General features: G+C 38.1%; 1 protein-coding gene across 5 annotated transcripts in view; it reads right to left on the reverse strand.

The window, feature by feature from the left end:
• ddhd1b (DDHD domain containing 1b) overlaps positions 1-26,018 on the reverse strand; it is a 70,816-nt gene that overhangs the window by 32,060 nt on the left and 12,738 nt on the right. For all 5 annotated transcript variants that reach the window (XR_013289375.1, XM_077552167.1, XM_077552166.1 and 2 more), the window contains 8 exons: positions 25,187-25,334; positions 25,005-25,114; positions 21,186-21,292; positions 18,100-18,356; positions 17,572-17,647; positions 12,724-12,873; positions 6,162-6,226; positions 1,225-1,403 (listed from right to left, as the gene is read on the reverse strand). Coding sequence is in view for 4 of the 5 variants with exons in the window: in XM_077552167.1 (XP_077408293.1) it covers positions 1,225-1,403; positions 6,162-6,226; positions 12,724-12,873; positions 17,572-17,647; positions 18,100-18,356; positions 21,186-21,292; positions 25,005-25,114; positions 25,187-25,334 (1,092 nt within the window). In the remaining variant the exon portion in view is untranslated. The remainder of the gene's footprint in view (positions 1-1,224; positions 1,404-6,161; positions 6,227-12,723; positions 12,874-17,571; positions 17,648-18,099; positions 18,357-21,185; positions 21,293-25,004; positions 25,115-25,186; positions 25,335-26,018) is intronic.

Genomic DNA, 26,018 nt, shown 5'->3' on the forward strand with positions numbered 1-26,018 from the left:
CCTTTGTTACATCTTGGCTTGATAAATGTAATTCACTTTATTTTGGAGTCAGCCAGTCCTCCCTCAAGAATCTCCAGCTGGTCCAAAATGCTGCTGCTCCTTTTCTAACTAGTGCTACTAGGAGGAAGCACATAACATCAACTCTGGCCTCTCTTCATTGCCTCCCTGTGCAATTTAGAGTTCATTTTGAAATTATTTTATTTTTCAAATGCATGGTCTTGCCCCACCTGACATTTCTGAGCTCCTCTATCCCATCGCACCCGTTCAGTGCCTCAGGTCAGCGGACTAGACACTACTGGAGGTACCGAACACTAAGCAGAGGCTCATAGGGGATCAAGCTTTTTCTGTTGCCAGCCCCTGCCTTTGGAACACCTTCCGTTAAATGGTAGGCAAGCCCCCCTCAATCTACTTTTAAAACTCGTCTTGAAACACATATTTATGGCTTTTGACTCGGCATGAGAGTGTTTTAGTGTTTTATGGTGTCTGCTGAATTTTGTTATTTATTTATTCATTTATTCATTTATTTATTTAGTTAGTTAGTTTATTTGATTTACTTGATATTTATTATTTGGTGTTGTAAGTTTTGGTTCTACCTATTTTTGTTATTGTATGAGTCCATGACTGATTTTTACTCCATGTACAGCACTTTGTATGCGGCAAGGGATGTATTAAAGTGGCCCGGGTCTCGTGGCTCCGGGGGGTGGTGGTTTTGTGTTGTGCCCGCCCCGCTTATAAATAAAATTGAATTGAATTGAAATGAAGGATTTTTTTTTTATTTTTATTTTTTACAGATGTTAGTAATATGGCAAAAGTCACAAAATGCTTTGCTTGACATCTTTGTGATTTTGTCTTTTTTTTATTGTGATCATTATCTGAGCAACAAAGTATGAACAAAAGTATTGGGACACATGACCATAGACAGGAAATGAAAATAGAAGACAATCTACAGATGGCTCTCCTTTGCAGCTAAAATAGCCCATTGTCTTCTGGGAACACGTTCAACAGTGTTTTGAGCTACTATTTGTCCATTCAGTCTGAAGAACATTTATGACCCAATGGTGTTCGATGGGGTGGAAGTAAGGTATCTCAAATTTCACCAAACTCATTCAAGCATGTCAATATTTAGTTTACATTATAACCATTATTTATCACCACAGTTCTTGATCAATAATTACTTGACTACTCATTCTATATCTATGCAACCCTAACCCCCAAAGTGCTTACCCATGATGCTGGCCTTTCCCAGATTGGTGATGGACTCGCCATAGGGTCGTCGTGACTGAGGCGGGGAGGTGCAGGGGCTGGGAAGGCTTTCTGAGTCCGATATAGATGTGGTCTCCTTGGGGAGGTTCAGCAGCGTGGGGCGGATTTGATCATATGGCGTGGGACTGGTGGTGTTGTACCTGCCACACCAGAGTCACATAAATCAACTTCAACTTTCACCTATATACATAGTATATACGTACATACGTATATGTACATACGTTTGTTTAGGTTACTTTCTCCTATTGCTTAATATGGCTTTTCCATTAAAACTAACACAAATGCATCTTAGTGTCTTAAAAGAAACCCCGACTGTCATGACAAGTTTGCTCTATATCAGTGGTTCTCAACCCTGGTCCTCGAGTACCCCTATCCAGCCTGTTTTCCATGTCTCCCACAAGCAACACACGTGTTTCAAACAATCAGCTAATCAGCAGGCTCAGCATGAAGCCTGATAACGATCTTCGGCTGTGTTGGCTGGGGAGACATGGAAAACAAGCTGCTAGGGGTACTTGAGGACCGGGGCTGAGAAACAGTGCTCTATATTATGTATTTGGTTGTTACTAAGATAACTATGAGATTCATTTTTCAAAAATCATTGAGTTTAATACATTTTGTAGAAATTTTATTTAGACGTGCGCCGCCATTGTTTTTTTACGTCGCAACGCCTCATGTTGTTGCATTACTCCATAGAGAGCTGTGATCATGCATTTTAGTGCCAGGATGTAGCAACTATTTTGCATTCCACAGGCAAAATAGACAGTATGATTTGAAGGGTGTGTACAGTGCCGCGAAAAAAGTATTTGATCACAGAGCCCAGCAGCATTGAATAGTTTTTTTTCCCCCTTAATAAATAAAATCACCACTTAAATACACCATTTTATGTTTACCTTGGAGGGCAAATACTTTTTTGGAGCACTGTATGAATTTGTGAAAGTGTCAACAATTGCATGTTTTACCATTACCTGTGTGTACCATTGTTACAATTGTATGAAGACAAGAATGTAAATGGTTTAATGAGTAGTTATAATAATTTATGCACGTGTATCACAGAGTTTAAAGGGCAACAAATTTTAATTGTGCAACTCACACAATTTTTTTATGAAGCTGTTTATGTCTTTACCGTTATACATATATGGCAGAATTAAAGTCGGGATAAGACTGATGCAGAATTTCATACATTCTAAAGGAATTTAATTATTGTTCATATTAATTTTGTATAGGTATTAAATTACTGTATGCATTATTTCAATGTCTTTACAATTATGGCCTAAAACTTTAAATCAATAACTTAATGAAAATGGGACTTCAAGCATGGCGTTTTCAGCAAGGGTGATGTTTTTGGAATGTGCGATGAAAGTAGAGTACCCAGAGAAACTCCACCCAGGAATGCCGGAGCCCGGATTTGGACCCACGACCTCTGAATTGTGAGACGCATGTGCTCACCAAATAGACCACGTGTTGCCCACACTGTGGATATTTACTCCATAAGTAACCATATTAATACAGTGCAGTAGAACCGTGTTACGAGCGCCCCTTTTTATGAACAATTCTGGTAATGCACAAAATTTTCATACATTTGAATCCGAGTTTCCAAAGTTATTATGGAAGAAGACTTTTTTGAAAAGTGTTAATTTTTTTTATAATAGTGTGTTTTCACTTATTTCTATGTTGCATTATATTTATTTTTAACCAGTGCACTGATGGGAAAATTCCACACAGGTAAGTAAAACTTAGTTATTCTTAGTTAGAATGGATTTATTACATTTCCATTTCTTTCAATAGGTACCTCAGTTTATGAACGGTTCATGTTCACGGAACCAATTAAGTTTGTAACTTGAGGTTCCACTGTACATTCCAAAGGACACACAACCCTTGGTGGTGGACGCAACTTGTAATCATAAAATGTATTGTACAGTTCTTTTTTTTTTTTTTCTTCTTTTTTTTCAGGAGAGCTCAGTATTGTTCATTCGATTTGACATCATCATTGCTCTCCTTTTTTAAAAAAAACAAATAAATTAAAAAAAAATTAATAAATGTTTTTTTTTTTATATATATACATATATACACATATACACACATATATATATATATATTTTTTTTTTTTTGTATGTGAGTGAGTATGTGTATGTGCGTGTGTGTGTGCATGCGTGCGTGTGTGTGTGCATGCGTGCATGCGAGCGTGTGTGTATTCATCAGTTCACCTAAAGCCCATTAAAAAAAATCCCATACTAATAATAAAATATAATAATAAATTGCCAAATGCCGAAACATCAATGTAAGTTATCACGATGTAGTGGCTCTCGCTAACAGACAGAATTAAGTAACCAGAATTAGGTTAAAAAATTCTATATACGTAGTAGACCATGTTTCTATAAATTTTGATATTTGGTTTTTATTTGAGGCAGATATTTTTTCCATTAAAATGTGATTTATGAGGAGGTTAGACCATTGGTCGATATTCAGAGTTTGTTTATTTTTCCAGTTAACAAGAATTGTTTTTTTAGCGATAGTAAGGGCTACAAGTGTAGATTGAAATTGTTTATGTGGTAAGTCAGTTGTTGTTAGGTCACCTAGCAAACACAAGTTTGGAGATAAAGGTATCCTACAGTCCAAAATAGCGGAAAGTTTTTCTAAGACTTTAGTCCAGAAATACATAACCGGAGTACATAACCATAAAGCATGAACATAAGTGTCTGTAGTGTTTTGTAAGCATTGGAGACAAATGTCGGAGTCTGAGAGTCCCATTTTCTTCATCATATATTGAGTAATGTATGTTCTGTGAATAATTTTATATTGGATAAGTTGTAAATTTGTGTGTTTTGTCATTTTAAATGCGTTTTCACAAACTTGAATCCAAAAGTCAGGTTCCGGTGCTATAGACAAGTCTGTCTCCCATTTCGAGATGGATAAAGACATTTTATCAGTATATGAAAGTAACTTATATATTTTTGAAAGTTTTTTTGTTGTTGTCGGAGAAAGCTTGTTAATATCTTTAGCTAAAACAGGCGGTTGGAGCGTACCCCGTAGTGTTGGAATTTTTTTCTTTATCATATTTTTAACTTGTAGATAATGTAAAAAAATTCAGTTTTTTATATTGTATTTTTGGAGCAAGGATGTATATGATATAAACATATTATCTGAGAAGAGATGGTGGAGATGTGTAATTCCTTTCTGCTCCCACACAGCTAAATGAAATGGTTGGTTGTTAAGTTGAAAGTCGGGGTTATGCCATAGGGGAGAAAGTCCACAGGGCTCCACTTGGGCTTTTGTCAATTCTAGTGCCTTCCACCAGGCAGTCACGGTGGCGGAAATCATTGGGTTTTTAAAACAATTATGACGCTTAATCGATGTTGTAATAAAGAGTAAATCTCGAAGTCTGAGGTTATTACAATCCTTCTGTTCTAGTTCCAACCAACAGTTAGTGTCTCTGTTGGGTTGTGCCCATAGAACGATATATTGTAGCTGGTTAGCTATATAGTAGTACATAAAATTTGGTGCCTCTAGACCACCTTTGGATTTACGTTTCTGAAGAGTAGATAGACTAATCTTTGCTTTTTTTTTATCTTTGCTTTATTTTTTATTCCAGTAAAATTTTGTAACGGCTGAGTCCAACAACTGGAACCATTTAGCCGTAGGTTTAAATGGAATCATTGAGAAAAAATAGTTTATTTTGGGTAAAACTTTCATTTTAATGGTGGCTATTCGTCCTATTAGAGAAATAGGAAGATTATTCCAGCGCTCCAAGTCACTATAAATGTTATCCAGAAGTGGAGAAAAGTTTAAATGAATTAAATCAGTTAATTTAGGTGAGATTTTTATGCCTAAGTATTTTAAATTACCTATAGGAAATGAGTAGTGTGGGTCCTGGCTTGCAGGGTTCCATGAATTTTCTGTAATAGGTAGAAGTGTTGATTTTGTCCAGTTAATAGAATAATCTGATAACTGTGAGAATTTAGTTATTAAGTTAAATACTTCCCCTAGCGAAGTAGCCGGCTTTTCTAAATAAAGTAAGATGTCATCGGCATATAGATTAATTTTATGTTCTGTTACCCCAGAGTGAATTCCTTGAATCCTTCTTTCCTGGCGTATGGCTAATGCAAGTGGCTCAATAAATATTGCAAATAATAAAGGGGATAGTGGGCATCCCTGTCTTGTGCCTCTCTTTAAAGTAAAGCTCTGAGATATAATCCCATTAGTAGTAAGTGTAGCTTTTGGAGAATCATATAATACTGATACCCAGTGGATAAATGATTTCCCAAAGCCAAATTTATTTAAAACAGCAAAGAGGAAGGACCAGTTAACTTTGTTGAAAGCTTTTTCTGCATCCAATGATATAATAACTGCCTTTTTATCATGCCGCTGTGACATGCTAATAAGGTTAAAGAGTTAGGTTAGTTATTACTAATATTATTAGTAGAGTGCCGATCTTTAATAAAGCCTATTTGGTCGCTATGAATAATTGTCGAGATTACTGTTTCTAGTCTAGATGTGAAAGCCTTAGTGATAATTGTACAGTTCTTTTAACCAGCTCCTGAAAATAATTTTCACGCAGAGTGTGTTACATTTACTGACCATGAGTGTCTTGTGTGTTCCAAATGTTAACACTGTGGCTGTCATGGATTAAGGACATTAAACCAAAGATTATTTTGACCTTGTGCAATTTTGTTATTTAATAACAGAGCTTCAAAGCAGGCTCTTGAATTTTTGTCTTCTTTTAATGGATTTGGTTACACATACTGACCTATTTATCCTGTTCAGAAATGTCTAGTCAATCAAAGGAATGACACATTACACACCAAGAGATATTGAAAGAGAATCTCATTCATTCTCAAGCCGACGCCTCTGAATGACAATCAGATGGGTTGGCCACAAATGTACATTACAACTTGACTTACCAGTGGATTTGAACAGGTGCAATGTTACTGTAGTGCTTTAAAATAAGAGGTTCCAATCGGTATGCCTAAAAGAGGAGAGAGAGAGAAAAAAAATATTTGGACAGAAACATGACCTAATTTCTGTGTTATTCTATATTGCTTTCCCATCTTAGTTACAGCGGAACCTCTAAGGTCGAATGCAATCAGTTCTGGGAAGCAGTTTGACATCTGATCTGTTTGTATTTACACGAGGCCATGTTTCCCATAGACCTGCTGAGCAAAGAATGGCCTGCAGGCCAAATCCAGATCATCCACATTCTAACCAGCCCCCGCAACATAAAAATATGCATTGTTATTTGTGTGTACACGTTTGTGAGCGTTACAAGAGCAACAATTTTTGCCTTCAATTCACTTTCAATTTTTGCCAATTTAGCTGTTAAGCTGTTTTGCATCGGATTCCTCTCAGAAACATCATGAAAATACTAGAAAATACATGGATTGGGGCTTAATAGTACTGTATACGAATTATAAGGAGTAAACATGGGGATTACATGTTCTTAATATACTGTAGGGCGGTGTAATTAATTGAAATTTAATTACATTTTCAATTATTACACTCCACAATTACAAAATCGGCATAATCGTTAAAGAAAAAAGATTATTAATACTAATTTTGCAAAAAGAACTTGCATAATTATAGTGTTTCAAAGAATTTTAATTGTTTCAATATTTTTTTACGTTTAATGATGTTCTTGTTTTGTATCAAAAACTAAATGATTGTCCTAATCGGGATTTCAATTATTACTAATATAATCGTGATTAATATTTTCGTAATAATCAAGCAGCCCTTATCATGATACAGGTGGTGGTAATCCCTGCTGGGCATTGCTGCCTGATGCACCTCCAGTAGTGCTTTGATAGCAGGTGTACTGCTACACCTCACTAAACACCTCTGTGAGCCGATGCGGGTCATCAGCTGGGGACCACAAGTCGTTGAGGTTTCGCTCCTTTAAACCCAGAACGTCCACTTTTGGCGGCGCGACGGCAGGGAGCCCCCCGGCTGATGCCCTAGGTGTTATTCGCCCCCCAACTTCCTCCTTAGCCACAGCCAGAAGCTGCCTTTCCGCCTCCTCAGCCAGCTCTTTCACGGCTTTCTGGTGCTTCGCTCCGGTGCATCCTATGTCACGGTGTAGGCGAACAGTTGAGGAACCTATAGAGCCCCTACACCAGTGGTCAGCAACCTTTACTGTCAAAACAGCCATTTTAGGCCAAATAAATAAAAAATCTGTCTGGAGCTGAAAAACATTTGAACATTGTGATGAAGGAAACAGTGTGATTGTCATGATTGGGGTCAGCTGTTTCTGTTTTCCCTTGCAGTCGCTGGGGAAACAGCTGGAGGGCGGATCCCTCCAAACACACCTGCTGCCCATCAGCCCATCAGGCCAAGATAAAAGCCTGGCAGAAACAGCGAGGAGTGTCGGGTTATTACTCCGTGACGCTATTCACCAGACCTGACAGACCTAGTAGCGCTTCTACGTGGATCTACTCCGTATCCCACACTACTCGCCGTTTTATCCGCCCTCGGGCGTGATCTTGTGTTTCCTTGTTTTTTGATTAAAACTATGTTACCCGCATCCCTGCCGTGGCTCTCCTACCTTCCTGCATTTGGGTCCTCCACTCCCACACCGTAACAGTGATTCTGGTAGTCTAATGTACTGAGGGCTCAAGAGCTAATTAGAGATGCACCATAACAGAAAAATATGCAGCGTCCAATACGTAGAAATGTATTTTCTTCTACCTTTCGACTTCCGTTTTGGGATTTAAAAAAAAATCGTACTTTTTTTTTTTAGGATTTTCTGACTTTCTATTAAATTTCCGACATTTTTAGCTGTTTTATGGCCATATTATGGTACCTTTCTGCCCTTCCTCCTTATTTGGACATTTCATGGCATTTTTTTTTTTTAATTCCAGCTTTTTTTGGCTATCAATTTTCTCACATTTTTGGCAATTTTTTTGACATTTTATGTTAATTTTAAAAACGTTTTCATCTACCATTTTTTGCTCTTTTTCTGACAACTTAAACCAATTTGGTGTCATGAAATCATGCATGTTGGAGAAGGTGGATCCAAAGGCGAGGAGAAACTTTATTGGAACAAGTGGGGACGGGGCGAGGTGAGGCTGGTCGCTGTGACGGGTCAGGGCGAGAGGAGGCTAGTTATTATTGGTGTCCTGTCTTGATTGTTAGGTTTTGTTTAATCCTGTACTCATCATCCTGTTCCCTTGTGTCATCCAATAATCTCCCCCAGCCACTTGTGTCTTGTCCAGGTGTCTCTCGTTGTCTCATCAGTTGGCTTGTATTTAGTTTCCTGGTTTCGTTCAGTCTTGGTTGGATCATTGTCACTGTCACCACTCTTGTGTTTTGTTGTTACTTAGATTTTTTGTCTTTTCAGAACTTTGTTGGTTTTGTTTATTTAGAGTTTTATCCAGTTCCCTTGTTGGTGTTTTTGTTAAATAAATTTTGTTCAATATTACATGCATCCCTGCCGTGGTTCTCCTGCCTCCCTGCATTTGGGTCCTCCACCCCCAACGTACCAGAATGATCCAACCAAAAACGGACTGAGCAGAGCTAGAGGCAGGTACCAGTTCCTGCTCCTGCGGCCGCCACCAGTTGACGTTCTGGCGGCGCACGTGCTGCGGCCGCCACCAGTTCCTGTTCCGGCGGCGTACGTCATGCCGCTGCAGCCCCTGGCCTCTTTGCCTGTGCCGCTGCAGCCCCTGGCCTCGGGACTGGCTTGACGAGGCTTGTCGCCGTGACGGGACTGGCTTGACCGGGGTTGATTTGGCAGAACTTGGGAAACTTGGCTGGACGCGGAGAACTCAGCAAGAACGCGGAGAACTCAGCAAGAACGCGGAGAACTCAGCAAGAACGCGGAGCACTCAGCAAGAATGCGGAGAACTCAACTGTGACGAGGACAACTAGACTGAGACGTAGACAACTGAAACAAAGACGACTTAACTGTGACGAGGCTTAGCTTGACGCGACGGGAAACACAGACTCCCACACCGGACTTCGACAACGACAAAGGACTTCGACAACGACACAGAACTTCGACAACGACACAGGACTTCGACAACTGACTTAGATAACTATCCCACACCAACTGGAAAAACACAACAGACTAAATACACCAACACTAATGAGACACACCTCATGCGGCTCTTTAGCGCTGCCCTAGTGGCTCCCTGGAGCTTTTTCAAAAATGTTTGAAAATTGAAAAAGATGGGGGAGTAAAATATCTTTTTTGTTTTAATATGGTTTCTGTAGGACGACAAACATGACACAAACATTCTTAACGTTTTCCGCCCAGCCGCGACCCGGAGCCAGGGAGGCGACCGCCGGTCAGTCGGCCGGTGAAGATAGAGCGGTGCCGCGCAGCGAGTGGTGCGCGTCGGGCCGGTTCCTGGCCTGACCGTCGCGTCCCGCGGGGGCCTCCACCTCGCCCCCCGCCGGTACCAGCGCGGTTCGGCCGCCTCTGAACCTAACACCCACAGCCGACGGGTATGCAACTCTCCAGGCGTTCAAAGTCTGAGCTGGATAGTGATGTCCGAAAACAGAAGTCGCATTAAACGAGTAAGAACACAATTTCTAGTAACAAAATGGCTGTTTTCATAAAGTGATTTCTGATTTTTGTCAGTAAATATTTGGAATGACACTTAGCGATGTTATTGTGTTTTGTTGCTTAGGTTCGAGGATAGCTGCGTCGGTTGCGTGTCAAAAGAGGATGCTGCTTTGTTTTACCCTTGCACTGACTTGCTTGGCTTTTGCACAGAAATCAAACTTAAACTGTATTAATTTGATTTTATATACATATACAACACAGTAGTCACGTGGTGCGTCATTCTCTACAGGATGCACTGCAGGGAAAATAAACATGATCATAATCATGAAGGCTCGTTATGTATTTGTAGGCAACTTAGTCATTTTGGTAGATAGGTACATACAGCATGTGTTGCCTTCATTATAAGGCTTATATAAGGCTTTAAATTTTTTGCGGCTCCAGACATATTTGTTTTTTGGTCCAATATGGCTATTTCAACATTTTGGGTTGCCGACCCCTGCCCTGGTGGGACAGTTTGGCTCTCTCTCCAGCCTTTGTGAACTGGATGAGATGTCTGCCTTGTGGCAGAAGGTCTGTTGTTCGCCTGATGATTTTAGGCCACTTCCGGGTTACTTCCTGTTGAAATCAGGTCACTTGCGGGTCAATTCCTGTTGAAATTGGGTCACTTCTTGTTGAAATCGGATCACTTCCTGTCTGCATTCCTCTGCCACCTCTGCCAGCTTTTCAGCACTAGATCGTGTCACCATCTGTAGCGGCCTTGGGACAGTGCTATTCTGCAGCCGGACAGGACGTGCTGAAGATGGTGTTGCAAAGGTGACAAGTATCTTCGGCAATAAACCATTGGTGGAGGTTTCTGGGACAGGGCAAGGTGTCATACGTTGCTCTGATCAGGAAGCTAAGCCTGGCTTGGGGGATCTTCCACAGGTCAGGCCATGGCTTGTGACACCTTCCCATGATGCCCAACGGCCATGCTGGCTCTGGGACACTGCTTTGATGTTAAGGCGTTCCTGCTCAGTTCTTGCCACTTCTGTCACCACAATGACTCGTTTGTCTTCCTTGGAGGCCTTTGACCAGAATAAGGGCGCCTCGCCCTTCCCCAGGCATGCTCGACCTTCCTGGACTATGCCAACCACCTCAGGGTGCTTTAGCCTGCCGATTGCCAACTGTACCTCTTCTTGGGCTTTCCACTTTCCCCCTGTTCTTATCTGGGTGCCAGCTGCTCTCACCAGTTGGTCAGTGGATTCCCTCATCTGCAGCACCAACCGGGCCTTCTCATGCTTGTATCCCTCGCTAATGGATTGCAGTGGCAGTTGTAGTGTAATATATACTGCATGATGATGTTGGTGCCTATCTACAGTCGGTGAATTAGTGTGTGTATACTGTGTTTGGAGAGCAAATAATTATGCCTATCAGTTTCACATATTTACAAACACATTGAGAAAGAGCTAAGCACTAAAAACAACAAACTGTATGACAATTTTAATCTGATGATTTTATATGTATACACCTTACATGTATACTGTAGGTAAGTGGTGCTTACTAGTAAATATCAAATGAAAATATGTATTTTTCCAATGGTGTCATGAGTGTTTACAGGTATTAACATATGTTGACAGTAACACTGCTACTGTGATGATAAATATTTATTTACTAATATTTAATCAGTACTGTTTGTGATAAATCAGATCTTGAAATGTAGAAAAGCACCATAACATTACACTTAACTGAGTGATTTGTATCAATTTATTTACTAAAAATGGCAATCACTGGAAATACACTACCAAAAAGGCCTTCATTTCTCACAGCTGTTTTCCACTACATTGTCACTCCTTTATCTTTCGGAAATCAACATAGGAGGGATGTAACGATGCAATGTAAACTTTCTAGCCGGACCCATTTTAGGCACGGACACGTTTTGCGGATTTCCGGTATTGTTTGGCGGGTCTTTGTAGACGGCAGTAGATCTTTGTAAGTGATCAACTTAATGTTTTAAGTTTTGCAAGTGGCTCCTAGTTTACTTATTAAGGCAATTTATCATCTTTGTGTTTATGGCCTGTGGCCGCTGTATCAGATGAATACACTCGCGGTGAAATACGCGTCGCTGATGTAGTGTATTTTTAGTCCAGTAGAGGGCCTCATTGTTACACTTAGAAGTTTAGTCTTTGTCGTTTGATTTTGATTTGATTCGTCTCAAACAACCACAGCAATAAAAAACATAACAAAGGTTGGTAGCACAATATGTTCAGATGCAAGTTTGAGAAGGGGCAGAAAGAAGCAAAACTTATCAAGTTAGCCTCCTTTACATAATTTAAAATCAGAATCCATAAAGACATACGCAAGTATTTCAATACATTTTAGAAGATTAAAAGAAGTTTAAGGACAAACCTCCCTGTGAAGGAAAATAGTAAAAGAATCAACACGAATCTTCAACAAAGCTTCTGGAGCTTCATTCTTCATACTATCTGTCTCGCTGGACAAAGCTGAGAACGTGTTGAATATTAACCTTGGCCACAAAGCACTGATAACACGACAAAAATGTAGTTAAACAGTCAAAATAATTTGTTGATTTTCAAGTTTTTTTGTTTTTTTATAAAGTTACAAAAAGTTAATGTTTGTAACAAGGACAAAATGTAGATGTTAAAAGAAAAACATATTTTTGTTATCAAATGAATCATTTTGTAAAATAAATAAATAAGCAAAAAAAAACATTTACCTTACTTTATTTCAGTAATCTACATGTGCAGCAGTTGGAAGTTGGCATTGCAATAGGTTTCTTAATCTCCCCAATTCTCTTTGTGGTTATGTTTGACGTGTTCCTCATTGGGAAAAGGCAGTTCTCAGATCATAATCAGAAGGAAAACACCCAACACTAAATGGGTACATGGATGACGTGACAACCTTCCTCCAGGTAAAGAGCATCTCGCAAGCAGGAAACCATCACCTGTGTACTAAAATAGACTTACCACAGGGTCAGTGGGATGGAATATGTTGAAAAGGCGTTTGCAGATTGTGGTGGGGAGGATATGGTCCTGCACACCATTACTTCCTGGACGAATGCCTCGTAATGCCAAGAATACCGCCAGTGGGGAGCCCATGCAGAAGAAATTCTCCACCTGAAAGATCAAGAAAGAACAATGCTCTTAAAAGGCAAATTGTCAAATATAGAACATTATTTTGTTGAGTTAAAAAAAAATTTAAATCATGCTTTAATTTTCATCCCTTTAATAAAAAAACTGAATGTTCTTGCAGATTGACAGAGAAAATGCATTAACTAAAAAATGCAATTTCTATATATATATATTAGGGGTATGAATTGACTAGTACCTGGCGATTCGATTCGATACCGATTAATCCCGATATGAATCTATAAATTGAATATTGCGATTTTTTTTTTTTAATCAAATTTATAAAATACTAATCAGTAAACTTGTAGATGTACACTGTAAGTTTTGTATGAAAATGTATTTATGTATCTAAAAATTCAGGCTTATAACTGAGCCACTTCATTTAACAAACAGGTTGCAGTCTGTTTCATGTTTGAACAGCACTGAAATAAAATATTAAGGCTTATTGTTCCATTAATAGAACATTCTTCCATCTTAAAGTGTGAACCCTAACCCTAAGTAAGATGTTTTGTTTAATATTCCCCATAAAAATTGCTGTTTAAAAATCGATTCGGCCACAAATCGATTTGATTCGAGAATTGCGCACTGTAATATCGCGATATATTGCTGAATTGATTTTTTTCTACCCCTAATATATATATATATATATATATATATATATATATATATATATATATATATATATATATATATATATATATATATATATATATATATTTTTATTATTATTTTTTATTTTTTTTATTTTTTTTATTTTGTGCTTTCTTTACTTAATTTACACTCCAACATCCAATTTAAACTGAGCACATAAACGGTGCTGTCAAACAAGACACAAGAAAAAGAAAACACTCAGCAACAAAAAACAAAAGGTCTAATCGGACAGTAAACTTTTTAAGTTATTAAATACGGACAAGGCTTGCTTTGTCTTCACCCTCCACAATGTCCTTCCAAACTCTTCAATTTCCTTACAATAAATTAAAAACAAAGGTTGACATTTAATAAATCTACATTTGTGAATAAATTGTTTTGCCATTATTATCAAAGTATTGATATTTCCTGTTAATATCAGGCCACTTCCGGGTTACTTTCTGTTGAAAACTTTTCTTTTTTTTTTCTTTCTTTATTAATTCACACTTCAACATTCAATTCAAACTGAGCACAGAAACTGTGCTGTCAAATAAGAAACAAGAAAAAGAAAACATTCAAAACAAAAGGTCTAATCGAACAGTAAACTTTTTAAGTTATTAAATACCGACAAGGCTTGCTTCGTCTTCACCCTCCTCAATGTTCTTCCAAACTTTTCAATTTCCTTACAATAAATATGAAACAAAGGTCGACATTTAATAAATCTACATTTGTGAATAAATTGTTTTGCCATTATTATCAAAGTATTGATAATCATTTTCCTTGTTCTGTCTTGTGTTACAATCCCAAACTTAAAATTCTTGAAATCCAGTGTTAGTGAATCATTGTCCTCCGAAATCCAGCGCTGAAATGCTTCCCAAAATGTCTTGGTGTACACGCATTCAAAAAACAAATGTTCCAAAGTCTCTTTATTACAGCCGCAAAAAGCACAGCAGATTTGTTCTACCTTAAACCTCTGTTTCATAAAGTCCGCACAAGGATAAACATCATTCTTCACCTTAAAATGTGTTTCTTTAGCCTTCGGTGATATGGGTAGAGTAAGATTCAGAGTTCTAAATCTAACACTTATTTCTTGAGTATATTCTTTTAACAAATTTGTCCTTTTTATAGGGAATGAAAACATCTTGGATGTAAGGCTACCACGTACAATTTTATTAGTACATCTTTTATCTATAAGATTAACCTCGTCAATAAAAAGTGATGGAATCGTAGGTGTTCTTAGGTCATAAAATAACATTCCTTTCACTATGTTTACCATAGCTTGTGGTATATATAGCGTGTATTACCCCTGAATATTGTTGTTTCGTACATCTTAAATCAAATTTAGTGACAAAATCCTCAAAACTAAGAAATTCACCTCTTATATCCATTAAGTGCAAGGTCGACCAAATACCTTTCTTTACCCAATCATGATAAAACAAAGATTTTCTTTTCACTAGAACACATCTATTATTCAAGATAGGAGCCGAATGTGGAGTAAATTTATGATTATAAATCAGTTTCCGATACAACAAAACCCGCTGATGGAATTTTGATAGTTTAACTGGCAACTTAGTAACACAAAAATCACACCTCAACAAAAAATGTATACCACCACATTCTTTAAATAATTTCGAGGGAATATAAAACCAAAAATAATCCATATCCCCTTTTAAACACTATTGCAACCACTTGAGTTTTATCATACCATTCATTACTTCATAATCAATCACATTCAGCCCACCTTCTTTAAATGGTTTCACTACATCCCCTTTTCTCAAATAGTGATGTTTGTTTTTCCAAATGAAATAACAATTTGTTTGATTTATTGATTTAATTAAAGGATCCAAAATGTATAAAGAAAAGGCTGGGTATATAAATCTTGAGAGAATCTCAATTTTGGTTAACAAAATACGTCAGAAAATTGACAAATCTTTTTGTAACCAGGAATTAAGTATAGATTTGCTTTTTTCCAACACTGGTACAACATTCAAGTTTTCTCTGGTTTTATAGTCTTTTGTTATGGTCACACCTAAATATTTCACCTCATCTTTCACTGGAATTCCATATAAATCTGGTGGGTGATCATCTTGTATTGACATCAACTCACATTTTTTTTAAATTAAATATAACCCTGATGCTTTAGAAAAAGTTTCTATCTTTTCAATTACCAAAGGAATGTGATCTGCTTTTTTCAAAAATATTGTCGTATCAGCTACTTGAGTTATTGTCAGATGATTACCCAATACATTTAAAGGCTCAATAGCAGGGCTGTTTTTCAAAAAAATAGCTAACAACTCTGCCACCAAAATAAATAATAAAGGATAACAAGGACATTCCTGTCTAATGCCCCATTTAACCTCAAACCTCCTCGTTGTTCCTGCAGCAAGAGAAACCGAACTATTAATACCCTTGTACATCATACTAATTGCCTTATTAATAAACCTTTGACCAAATCCAAAGTATTCGAGGGATTTTAATATCATTGAATGTTAAACTGAATCGAAAGCGTATAAAAATCTAAAAATAACACAAAACCATTATCTTCAATTAAGGATCTGTAGTTTATTCAATCAAGAACCAACCTAATATTATGATGTATAGATCTGTCCCTAATAAATCCAGATTGTGTTTCACTTACAATCTGTCCAAGTGTCAAACGTTCTCTCGTTTTCTCTCTGTCTCTCTCATTCTCTCTTGCTCTTGTCATGATTAGTATCAGCTGTGCTGTTTCCGTTGCAGTTGCTGGGGAGACACACTCACCTGCAGCCCGTTAGCTCATCAGGCCAGGTTAAAAGCCTGAGAGAAACAGCAAGGCGTGTCGGGATATTCCTCCGTGACACTACTCACTTGACCCGACTGGTAAACGCTTATCTGAGAATCAGCTGTTGATCTCCATGACTTACCTTTTTGCCGCCACTGTGCGTGCTTTTGAGTTTGTTTGTGATCCGCCTGTGCGCGTGAGTTTGTGTTTGCTTTTGTCCGCCTGTGTGCGTGGTTTTGAGTTTGTTTGCTATCCGCCTGTGCGCGTGAGTTTGTGTTTACTTTTGTCCGCCTGTGTGCGTGATTTTGTGTTTTCGTTTATTACTACATTAAATCTAAGTTATCCGCATCCCTGCCGTGGCTCGCCTTCCTCTCTGCATCTGGGTCCTCCCTTCTCAAGCTGTGACAGCTCTCCCATTCATTATTTTTTGTTCTCTCGTTCTCTCTCCTCTCTCTCTCATTCTCTCATCCTCGCTTGTTCTCTCATTCTCTCTCTCGCTCTCATTTTCTCTCTCTCTCTCTTGTTCTCTCGCTCTCTGACTGTCTCTTCTCTCTCTGACTGTCTGTCTCTACATGATTCGGCTAATATTTTTGCCCATTCATCTTTAATAGCGATGAGCTCTTCTTGTCATCACCCTGATCTATTTTCATCCACGAACCATTTCTTAACCACTTTTGCTGTGTGTTTTGGGATTTTGCCATGCTAAAATGTCCACATATTCAAAATTTGACGGGGGTATGAAGAATTTCGGGCTTGAAGTGCTCGAGCTTGGTCAGGTGTCCCTTTTTTTCCACAAATCCAAGGTGGCAACCCTAAACTTAACAGTGTATCAGAACCACACTGCCCCTAAGTGGCCAAATCGGGTACAACATGAACAGCGCTCTCATTAAAGGTACACACAAACAAGGGCAAGACAGTATAAAGTAATTTAAATAAAATCGATTTTGGGACATTTAAAATCAAATCTGAATCATACTAAATGGGAATTACAATTCTTATGAGAATTTATTTTTTGGGGCACACCCCTAATATACTATAGCACAGAAAGAATTTGGAGTGAACGAGGTTGTTTTTGCTGTCATGGCTTATTTCGCAGATCCGATCAATTACGTCATTGATCGATTGCGCAAATTATGACATTACAGGCGATTATCGATCATGCATAAAATGCCAATTATCGGCCGATCACGATCAAACCGATCAGATCGGTCTATTTTATAAGTCTATTTTCTATATCCTGTGCAGTACATAAGTTGAAGTGCTGTTCACCTTAAATGGGTTTTAGCTGTCAGAATTACCTTGAATTTTAAAGCCGGAACCGCAACACAAGACAAGGTCTGCAGACCCTGGAATTGATCCTCCAGATCTCTCAACCTGCACAGAAAAATGCCAGATTTGTTTTACAATACACACGTGCATGCATGATAAATATGCAGTTAGAAAGAATGTGACAAACCTGGCAACAGGGACATTTAGACTTTTTATAGCCTGTGCAATTAATCGAAATTCAATGACAATTTCAATTACTACACTCCGGAATTACAAAATCAGCATAATCATCAAAAAAAAGATTATTAATACTATTGTTTTGTATTATTAATACTATTTTTTTAATTAATACAATTTTTTTGTTCTTTTTTAAATTTTAAAATAACAAATTTATTAAATTTTGTTTCATCCAAAAGGAACTTGCATAATTATAGTGTTTCAAAGAATTTTATTTGTCTTAATAATTTTTGTTTTTTACGTTTAAACATGTTTTTGTTTTTTTAGTACAAGTAATAATCATCCAAAAGCGTTTAAGTCCAGTTAGTATTTTCAAATACCTGAGGCGTGTGAGTCTGAGCTGCTCCTGAAGATGGCGCTCTTCATCGCTTGGCCAGCGGGCCTTTGTTTCTTCTGGATCTGGCACTTCTAAATGATGAAAGCGCACAGGGTCCCAGCCGGTCATGATGTCAAAAGTGATGACACAGCCTAAGGAGTGTGACACGATGGACACCTTTCCATTTTTTTCAAAATCTGAATTTCTTGAGCAGAAAAGGGAGTATAGACGGTTCAGCTCCAGAGTCAGACCCCGGGTAATCTACAAAGACACAACGATAATTTGTCACATATGGAAAATGTACAGTAAACAATGTATTATTAGTATTGTTTGTTGCTTCTATTCACACTAGGTTGTGGGATATTTTATGACGGCTCGCTAACACGACACACATAATTGTTTAGTCCATAGGTGTCAAACTCCGGTCCTCGAGGGCCGCAATCCTGCAGGTTTTGGAGGATTCCCTCTTCCAACACAAGCTGATTCCAATCAGCAGGATCGTTATCAGGCTTATGCAGCGCTTGCTGATGAGCTGATCATATATCAGCTTTGTTGGAGAAGGAAAACATCCAAAACCTGCAGGACTCATTCAGACATGTCAATGAAGCTGGAAACATACTCAACGTAACACGCCGCCTACGCTAAGGCTAACTTCAAAACTAGCTTTACCAAACAATGCCTTGCCAATGCAATAGCCTTGGTGGGCTTTTACTTTGAAGTCGGCCTGTGCGGTGACGTAACCGCCAGCTTAACTTACCTTTTCGACGTGTTGGCTTACATAATGAAGTTTTTATTGAAATTACATATTTTCTACCAACATTATCAAAATGCCATCACGAAAGTATATTTAAAAGCTAATTTAAAACGCAAAGAAACTGCTAGTTAATTACATTGTCATTGTATGATATGCCACAAGTCTCCGACGTTAGTGGCTAGCAGCTAGTGTTAGCATTAGTCCCTGGCTTGTACGGTGGACCAGAAGTGCAAAAAAGGGCTGGCAACAGTAATGAGTGACAGCTAACTTGTTTGCTTTCTTTACTTATTTACTTTTTCAATATCCTGGGCCTAGGCTACTTTGTAATTCACTCTCCATGTTTAAAGGGAATGTGCCTTAAATTGCACTTTGTCTTTTTCATTATAAAAAAAAAAGAAAAAAGATAATAAAACTTTGTCTTCATTAATTTTATAAAACACCTTTGCCAATAAATAAAAACTTTCAACTCAAAATGTCAAATATTGCCGTTTAGATTTCAGAAACACAACTTTAAGTTATTAATACCTTGTTATTTTATACATGGACCAGTTATAGAATAAGAATGTATCTGCCTCAAATTGCACTTAAAGGTGTGTTCCTAAATCCTAAACAACCATAGACAGTTTTTTACAAAATAAATCAATTCATCTTGTTTTGTTTTCTGACCCCCCAAAAAAAGTGATTCAATCTGTGACTCAAATCCGTGATCCAATCCAAACTGTGACTTTTGTGATCCTTTGCTGTCACCATCAGTACTTAATCTCTCCTGTCCTGTTTGTGAGGGCGCTAATCCCCTAAATGGCGGTAAAGTAGGCAGAAGCAGTAGCGAAAAACTGGTGTCTAGACACTATAGGCAGAGAAGAACAGTCAGCAAGTTTTCAGTGTCACTCACATACTGAATATCGTGATATATCATTGGGAAAATTTCTGACAATATATCGAATATTGTAGATATTGTGTATTGTAATATTATCGTTATCGTGGGCCACATATTGTCACAGTATCGAATCGTGAGTTTCCTGTATCGTCCCACCCCTAATTCACACCTACTTACTAGGGGTGTAAAAAAAAATCGATTCGGCGATATATCGCGATTATTACCGCAAACAATTCTCATTCAATATGCGGCCAAATCGATTTTTAAGCATCAATTTTTGATGGAAATATTCAATAAAACATCTTTTAAACCAATAAATTATGTTATACAATATTAGCTTGAGTCCTCACTAACAAAGTGTAAATAAAGAAAGATTATGCTAAAACAGGAAAACAGTGAGCTGGTTCTTAAAAGAGGAGTCAAAAAATATCACAGGTGCTTCATAAAGCTTAATTTGTCTGTCTGTCTGTCTGTCTAGTTAGCTGTCTAGCTAGCTAGCACCTATCTTGTTTTTCCCAGAATTATTCTCTTTTTTAACCAGCTGTCCCGGGAAAATAAAAATCTCTCCCGGGACAAATTGTGTCCCGGAAAAAGGCCAAAAACTAATTTGATTTCCTTCATTCTGTAGTCTAAAAGCGCTTTGTCACAAAGCGTAGGTGCCGCTGGACCGCTGGCTCTCTTTCTTTTGAGGTGCACTTTGGATTACCATAATTCTGGCACCGTTTGTCTGATCTGAAAATTTCCAACAGTGTCTGAAAGCTAAGACCTTGCTCTTTACAGAAAAAAGTACTGTTATTATGGTAATTTCAGTCCTGCAGAGAAGCCACAAGTGCAGAGAAAAACAGAGTAGGAGATTTTGAGACGTCACATTTCTACATCAATTTGAACAAAAAAAAATTAACAAGATGGTATGTAGCCTATATCGACACTTGTATGACATGGTGTGTTTTTTTTATTGTTTTTTTTTTAAATAGAACAAACAGTTCACCAAGTCTGTGACTTTGTAGTACGTATGTAATTGTGTGAAATTGTTGGTCACGTTTTTTCTAGAATAGTTATGCATTGCCACGTTTGTATTTTTAGAGTGTATGGCTTGTTTGTACTCATAACTAGCTGAATATTCCACCAAGTTCAGTTTGTTTCATGATGAGGGACATACATTGCATTAAAGGCTGAGACATGCATCTTTGGAGGACCAAAAATGCCAAAATAATTAATAAATAAAGTGAAAATTAAAATGGATATAAAATATAATTCAAAATTTAAATACAACAAATAAATCTAAATGGAAATAAAAACAACAACAAAAATTTATAAATCAATAAATTTCAATTTTCAATTCACATCCCTACAACTTACAGATCTCATCATATACTATTTTAAACCATTTAGACTTTTTTTCCCCCACCCAAGTGTCAGAACTCTTTGCCCTGTGAGTCTGCACAAACCTACAGGTTACCTCATCTCTGTAAAGTGGACTAGTGTAGTACATGATGTCCATGGCGCTGCTGTTCAACATGTCTCTGAGACCTCGCAGTTTGTCTGGAGTGATGGTGTCCACTGTGTCTGCAAGAGTGTACGATACAAGATTAAATGTACATGAACAGAACGGCTAACCTTGTGTCACCTTTGGCTTTTATTACAGCCTTTTTGGGAAGGAGCCATTAGTGTGGCACAGTTTAATGTGGTAATATTTGCCCGTGCTGTTGTAAAAACTCTCCAAATTTGTGAGAATTTGTGCAACGCCATCTACATATCACCTCACAGATGTTTGATTAGATTCAGGACTCTGGTTGGGCCATTCCAAAACTTTCATCTTCTCCTGGTGAAACCATTATTTTGTTGTGATTTGGGTTATTCTCATGCTGAAATAAATTTCCTCTTCATCTTCAGTTTTCTAGCAGAGGTCTGAAGGTTTTGTATTAACACTGAATGGTAGGGGTGCACCGATCGATCAGCCAGGGTCAAGATCGGTCCCGTTCCCTTCTTAACTCATTCAGTCCCAGCTATTTCCACTGAAGCAACCCCCTTTGCTCCCGGCTGTTTTACTGGATTTTGACTGATTTTGCAAGGCCCACAGAATATTGTGTTCTATTGCTATGAAGACGTGGAACCTACCAAAGGAAAGATTAGGGTATCTTCTTTCATCAGGAAAAAAAGTATATTTGTATCCGTTTCCGTTTTGCAGCAAGTAGCATTAGAATATAGCTAAGTTTCATGAATATTGACATTGTTGGTGAAAACTGTTAGAATAAATGTACATAAGCTATCCCATATTTACTCTTACAGTATTAAAGCATAACAGTGTGACCTATGTTTGAACCTTGTGGGTTGGGGTCGTCTGTGAAGAGAGCAGAGCGCGAGAAGCTGCAGTTGCAAAACAGGAACTGAAACCTGACAAGATAGCGGCTGGAACATTTTGCAGTTAAATGGTGAACTTTGAAACTTTCCACGCCGAAGATAAACATTTGCATTATTGTCTGCGCAATGACTCATATCCAAGATGATTGTCTTATTGCTGCTATGTGCATCCCAAATCCTTTAGAGCAGCAATAGGTTATGACTGCCCAATAAAAAGAAAATGTTCGGCGGAGTGTGCTTCAGAACAGGTAGGAAATTGTAATCTGTGCACATCTCTGTTTTGTTCTCCTTGCGAGCAAAAATAATCTAATTCTGTTGTCTTCCTTCCTTGTCTGTTGTTTATTAAATGTTCTATGTTAATTAAAAGTTCTATGTTAATTAAATCTGACAAAAACACTGACAAAAAGAGCTTGTTGCAACATGGCCCTGGCTCATCGCTTATACTCTGCTGCCACCTGCTAGCCCTTTTATTAAATAACTACCATGCTTTAAGACACCTCTTCATGTCAGAAGCTGCATCAAAGCCTTCTGTATGCTCTTGCATATTTATTTTTTATTTTTTTAACATGTAAATACGTTTTTGGGAGTGAAGGACAACGTATTAAAAAACCTGTTTACATGTTTTTGGGTTTGAATGAGTTAAAATAAAACCGCTCACCGATCTCATCGCCCTCCTCAGAGGTTTGAAAAAGTCAGCCACTGTCCTCGTCTCACTGTTGAGAGAACTACTTCATGTGCAGTTAAAACAACACGTTTGTATTGTTCCTGGGTATTGTTCAATAATTTACAATAAAACAAAATTGAAGCATTGAAGGTGTATGCTTTTGGTTATGAAAAAAAAACAGGATTTGTCAAAAATCTGGATCGGCAGGTCAGGCCTTTTAAAGATCAGGGATCGGTGAACAACCGGAAAATTGTGACTGTGCACCTCTACGGAATGATTTTTGGAACTGTATATAATTTAAGGTGGCCAAGCAGCCTTCCCCAGTTCCAACTGTAGACAAAGCATCCTCTACCACAGCAATGCTTCACTTTAAGTACACTGCAAACATTTTCGCTGTGATTTCACAATAAATAATTGGATACGTTTTGCATGACTTTCACAGTCAGGATTACAGCAAGTTACTGTAATTTCACATTTACGATGCATTGTTGTAAAAGCACAACTGTATTCTTTAACTTCACAGCTGCAGTGGCAAAGCAATTACTGTGATATTATATTACTGCAGAACAACTTTTGCTGTGCACTACAAATTTGTTTTACAAAGCTTCACATTCACCCAAACACTTTCAAACACCAGTGGTCAGCTACTGACATGCCGGATGTGGCCAAGTCCACTCAGACCCAATTTAGGGTTCACTGTCTTCCTCAACGACACTTCAACATGATCACAATGGCTGACAATCGAACCCACAACCTCGCGGTTGGGAGACAACTACTCTACCACTGCGCCATGCCACCCTTTTTGCCAGGTTGCAGTCACTCCAAGTTGCAGGAAGTGAGCAAAAGCTATGACATCATACGCGACCACCTCTGTTGTAGTTTTTCTAATTATGTTTTGTTCAAAAGCTTTTATCTCAAACGTATAACTTTTTTCACATAAAATGTATGTTTTAAATTCATTAACAACATATTTGGATTTCATGTCACAACTCAAACAGGACCAAAAGATAGTATTTCTCCCCTTATTCACTGATCATTCATATTTTTTCCGATCTAAGGTCCCATGACCTCTCTGAAGGGGCGGAAAGCGGCTTTGTCGTTGATTTATATTTCACCCAAGAAACTTCAAAATATGAAATTGTTGACACTTTTGTGCCTTTGTCGTCCGCTCAGAGAAAAGGGAAAAGGCGTCTTCAGGTTCAGTGCCGAGTTTGTTTATGTCAAGTGATTTACCAGTGAATATTTGAATAAAAATATTACAATGTAATAATACTGTTGAATATCGTGAGTTGACATCCTTGCTTCTTTTTTTTTTACTGTGTTGCTGTGATATTACAGGCCTTGTTGTGATGGAACAGGGTTTTTTATTGCAGGATTTTACTGTAAAATAACAGTTAACTCATTCAATCCCAAAAATGTATAAATGTTTTTTTTAAATAATTTGTCCTTCACTCCCAAAAACGTATTTCTACATTTTGTTAATGTTTTTTTTTTATGCAAGAGCATACAGAAGGCTTTGATGCAGCTTCTGACATGAAGAGGTGGTTTAAAGCAATGATAGTTATTACAAAAATCGGCCAGCAGGTGGCAGCAGAGTATACGAGATCAGCTAGGGCTATGTCACAACAAGATCTTTTTGCCAGTGGTTTCAACAGGAATGTGAATAATGATAAAACTTAGCTATATTCTAATGCTAAATGCTGCGAAATGGAAACGTATACAAATGTACTTTTTTTCCTCCAGACTCCAATCTTTCTTTTGGTAGGTTTCTTTTTTTTTTATAGCCATAGAACACAATTTTCTGTGGGACTTCAAACTCCAGTAAAACAGATGGGAGCTAAGTGGGTTGCTTCAATGAAAATGGCAGGGAGTGAATGAGTTAAGGCTGTTTTTGCAAAATTAAGCCAGGCTAGGGTGTTATTCTTTGGATGATAAGGCCAATTTTTGGATGGCTTGCCAACCTCGCGTGCCCCATACCCCAGATATACAGTGACTTGCTACAGTTTTGAAACGAATATCACAAAATCTGGCGGAACAGCAGTGTGTCGACTTCTTATAACGACTGTACAGTATGAGCAATTACATTATTTAACTGTGGCGTTTGGTCATGTACTGTATAACATCCTAATTCTCTTAAAAGATGGAATAGTGAATGACTATATAATTTTTACCTATAGATACCATAATATAACTGTATCTAATGCCAACATTAGCTTTTTTTCCTAAATGGCTATGTGCAGAGTTGCAGCATACCTCCATCAAGAGCCAGTTTCGACCTCCATTCAACAGGAAGGAACTCAACATGCTCTGTGGTGCGATTAGGAAAGTGCTTCTCCTCCATCTTTCTAGCAGCATCTCTCATCCTACCAAGAGAGTGTTACTGTCAGTGTCAACAATAATCCTGATTGCATACTGTACAGACTCAATTGTCTTACATGCTAGTGTTCCTAATAATGCGACCCTGGTCCATCTTCTGGCCGATGCCATGCACCACAAACACAATGTGGGTGGTTTCAGGTGGCATGTCCTCAGGCGCTGCCTCCTCCACATACCCTCGGTGGAGACGTGTCCCGCTACTGGAAGCTGTGGGTACAGGAGGACACATCAGCTTTCAGAGGTTGTTTGTTGTCACACTGGCCAGTGACAATAGTTGGGTTTCCATCCAATTGTTACGAGTTTTTTAAGCAAATTTACTGAAAATGCGCGCAACGGACATGCGACTTTATGCCTGTTTCCATCTGTTCTTCTTTTGCGAATATTGAGAGGGGACTTCGCCGCTGTAGGCGGTATACACCATTAATAGATGGGATCCAACAGTAATTTAAAAGAAGAAAAACAGGAAGCGACTGTGCCGTGCAATGACGTCGTATGGGTTTTCATTTGTAATTTTTGTTAAACCGTAGGATTTCTTTGCTGTTTTCCATCTAAAATAGCATTAATATTTGTTTCTTTAATTAATTCCAAAAGATTTTTGTTTCGTCGTCCCCCCAAACATACCTTACTTTATTGTCCAACATTGCTTTGGGACTACAAACGTATGTTTGACGTAATATCCGGTCAAAATGTGTGACGTGTATCCGGTCTTGTCAGCGTTTATTCGCAAAACCTGTTTCTATAGCCAAAATTCGCATTTTCCTTTTTTCGATACGCTTCAAAAACCACTCCCTCTAAGCATAAAAACTTTTTTTGTGAATTTTGGGCCCTTTTTCAATTTTGTAGTCCATTCAGTTTTATTTTCGCATTTCTTGAAAATTCAAATAAAAATGG

This window comes from Vanacampus margaritifer, chromosome 19, assembly GCF_051991255.1.
Source record: "Vanacampus margaritifer isolate UIUO_Vmar chromosome 19, RoL_Vmar_1.0, whole genome shotgun sequence".
Classification (NCBI taxonomy): domain Eukaryota; kingdom Metazoa; phylum Chordata; class Actinopteri; order Syngnathiformes; family Syngnathidae; genus Vanacampus; species Vanacampus margaritifer.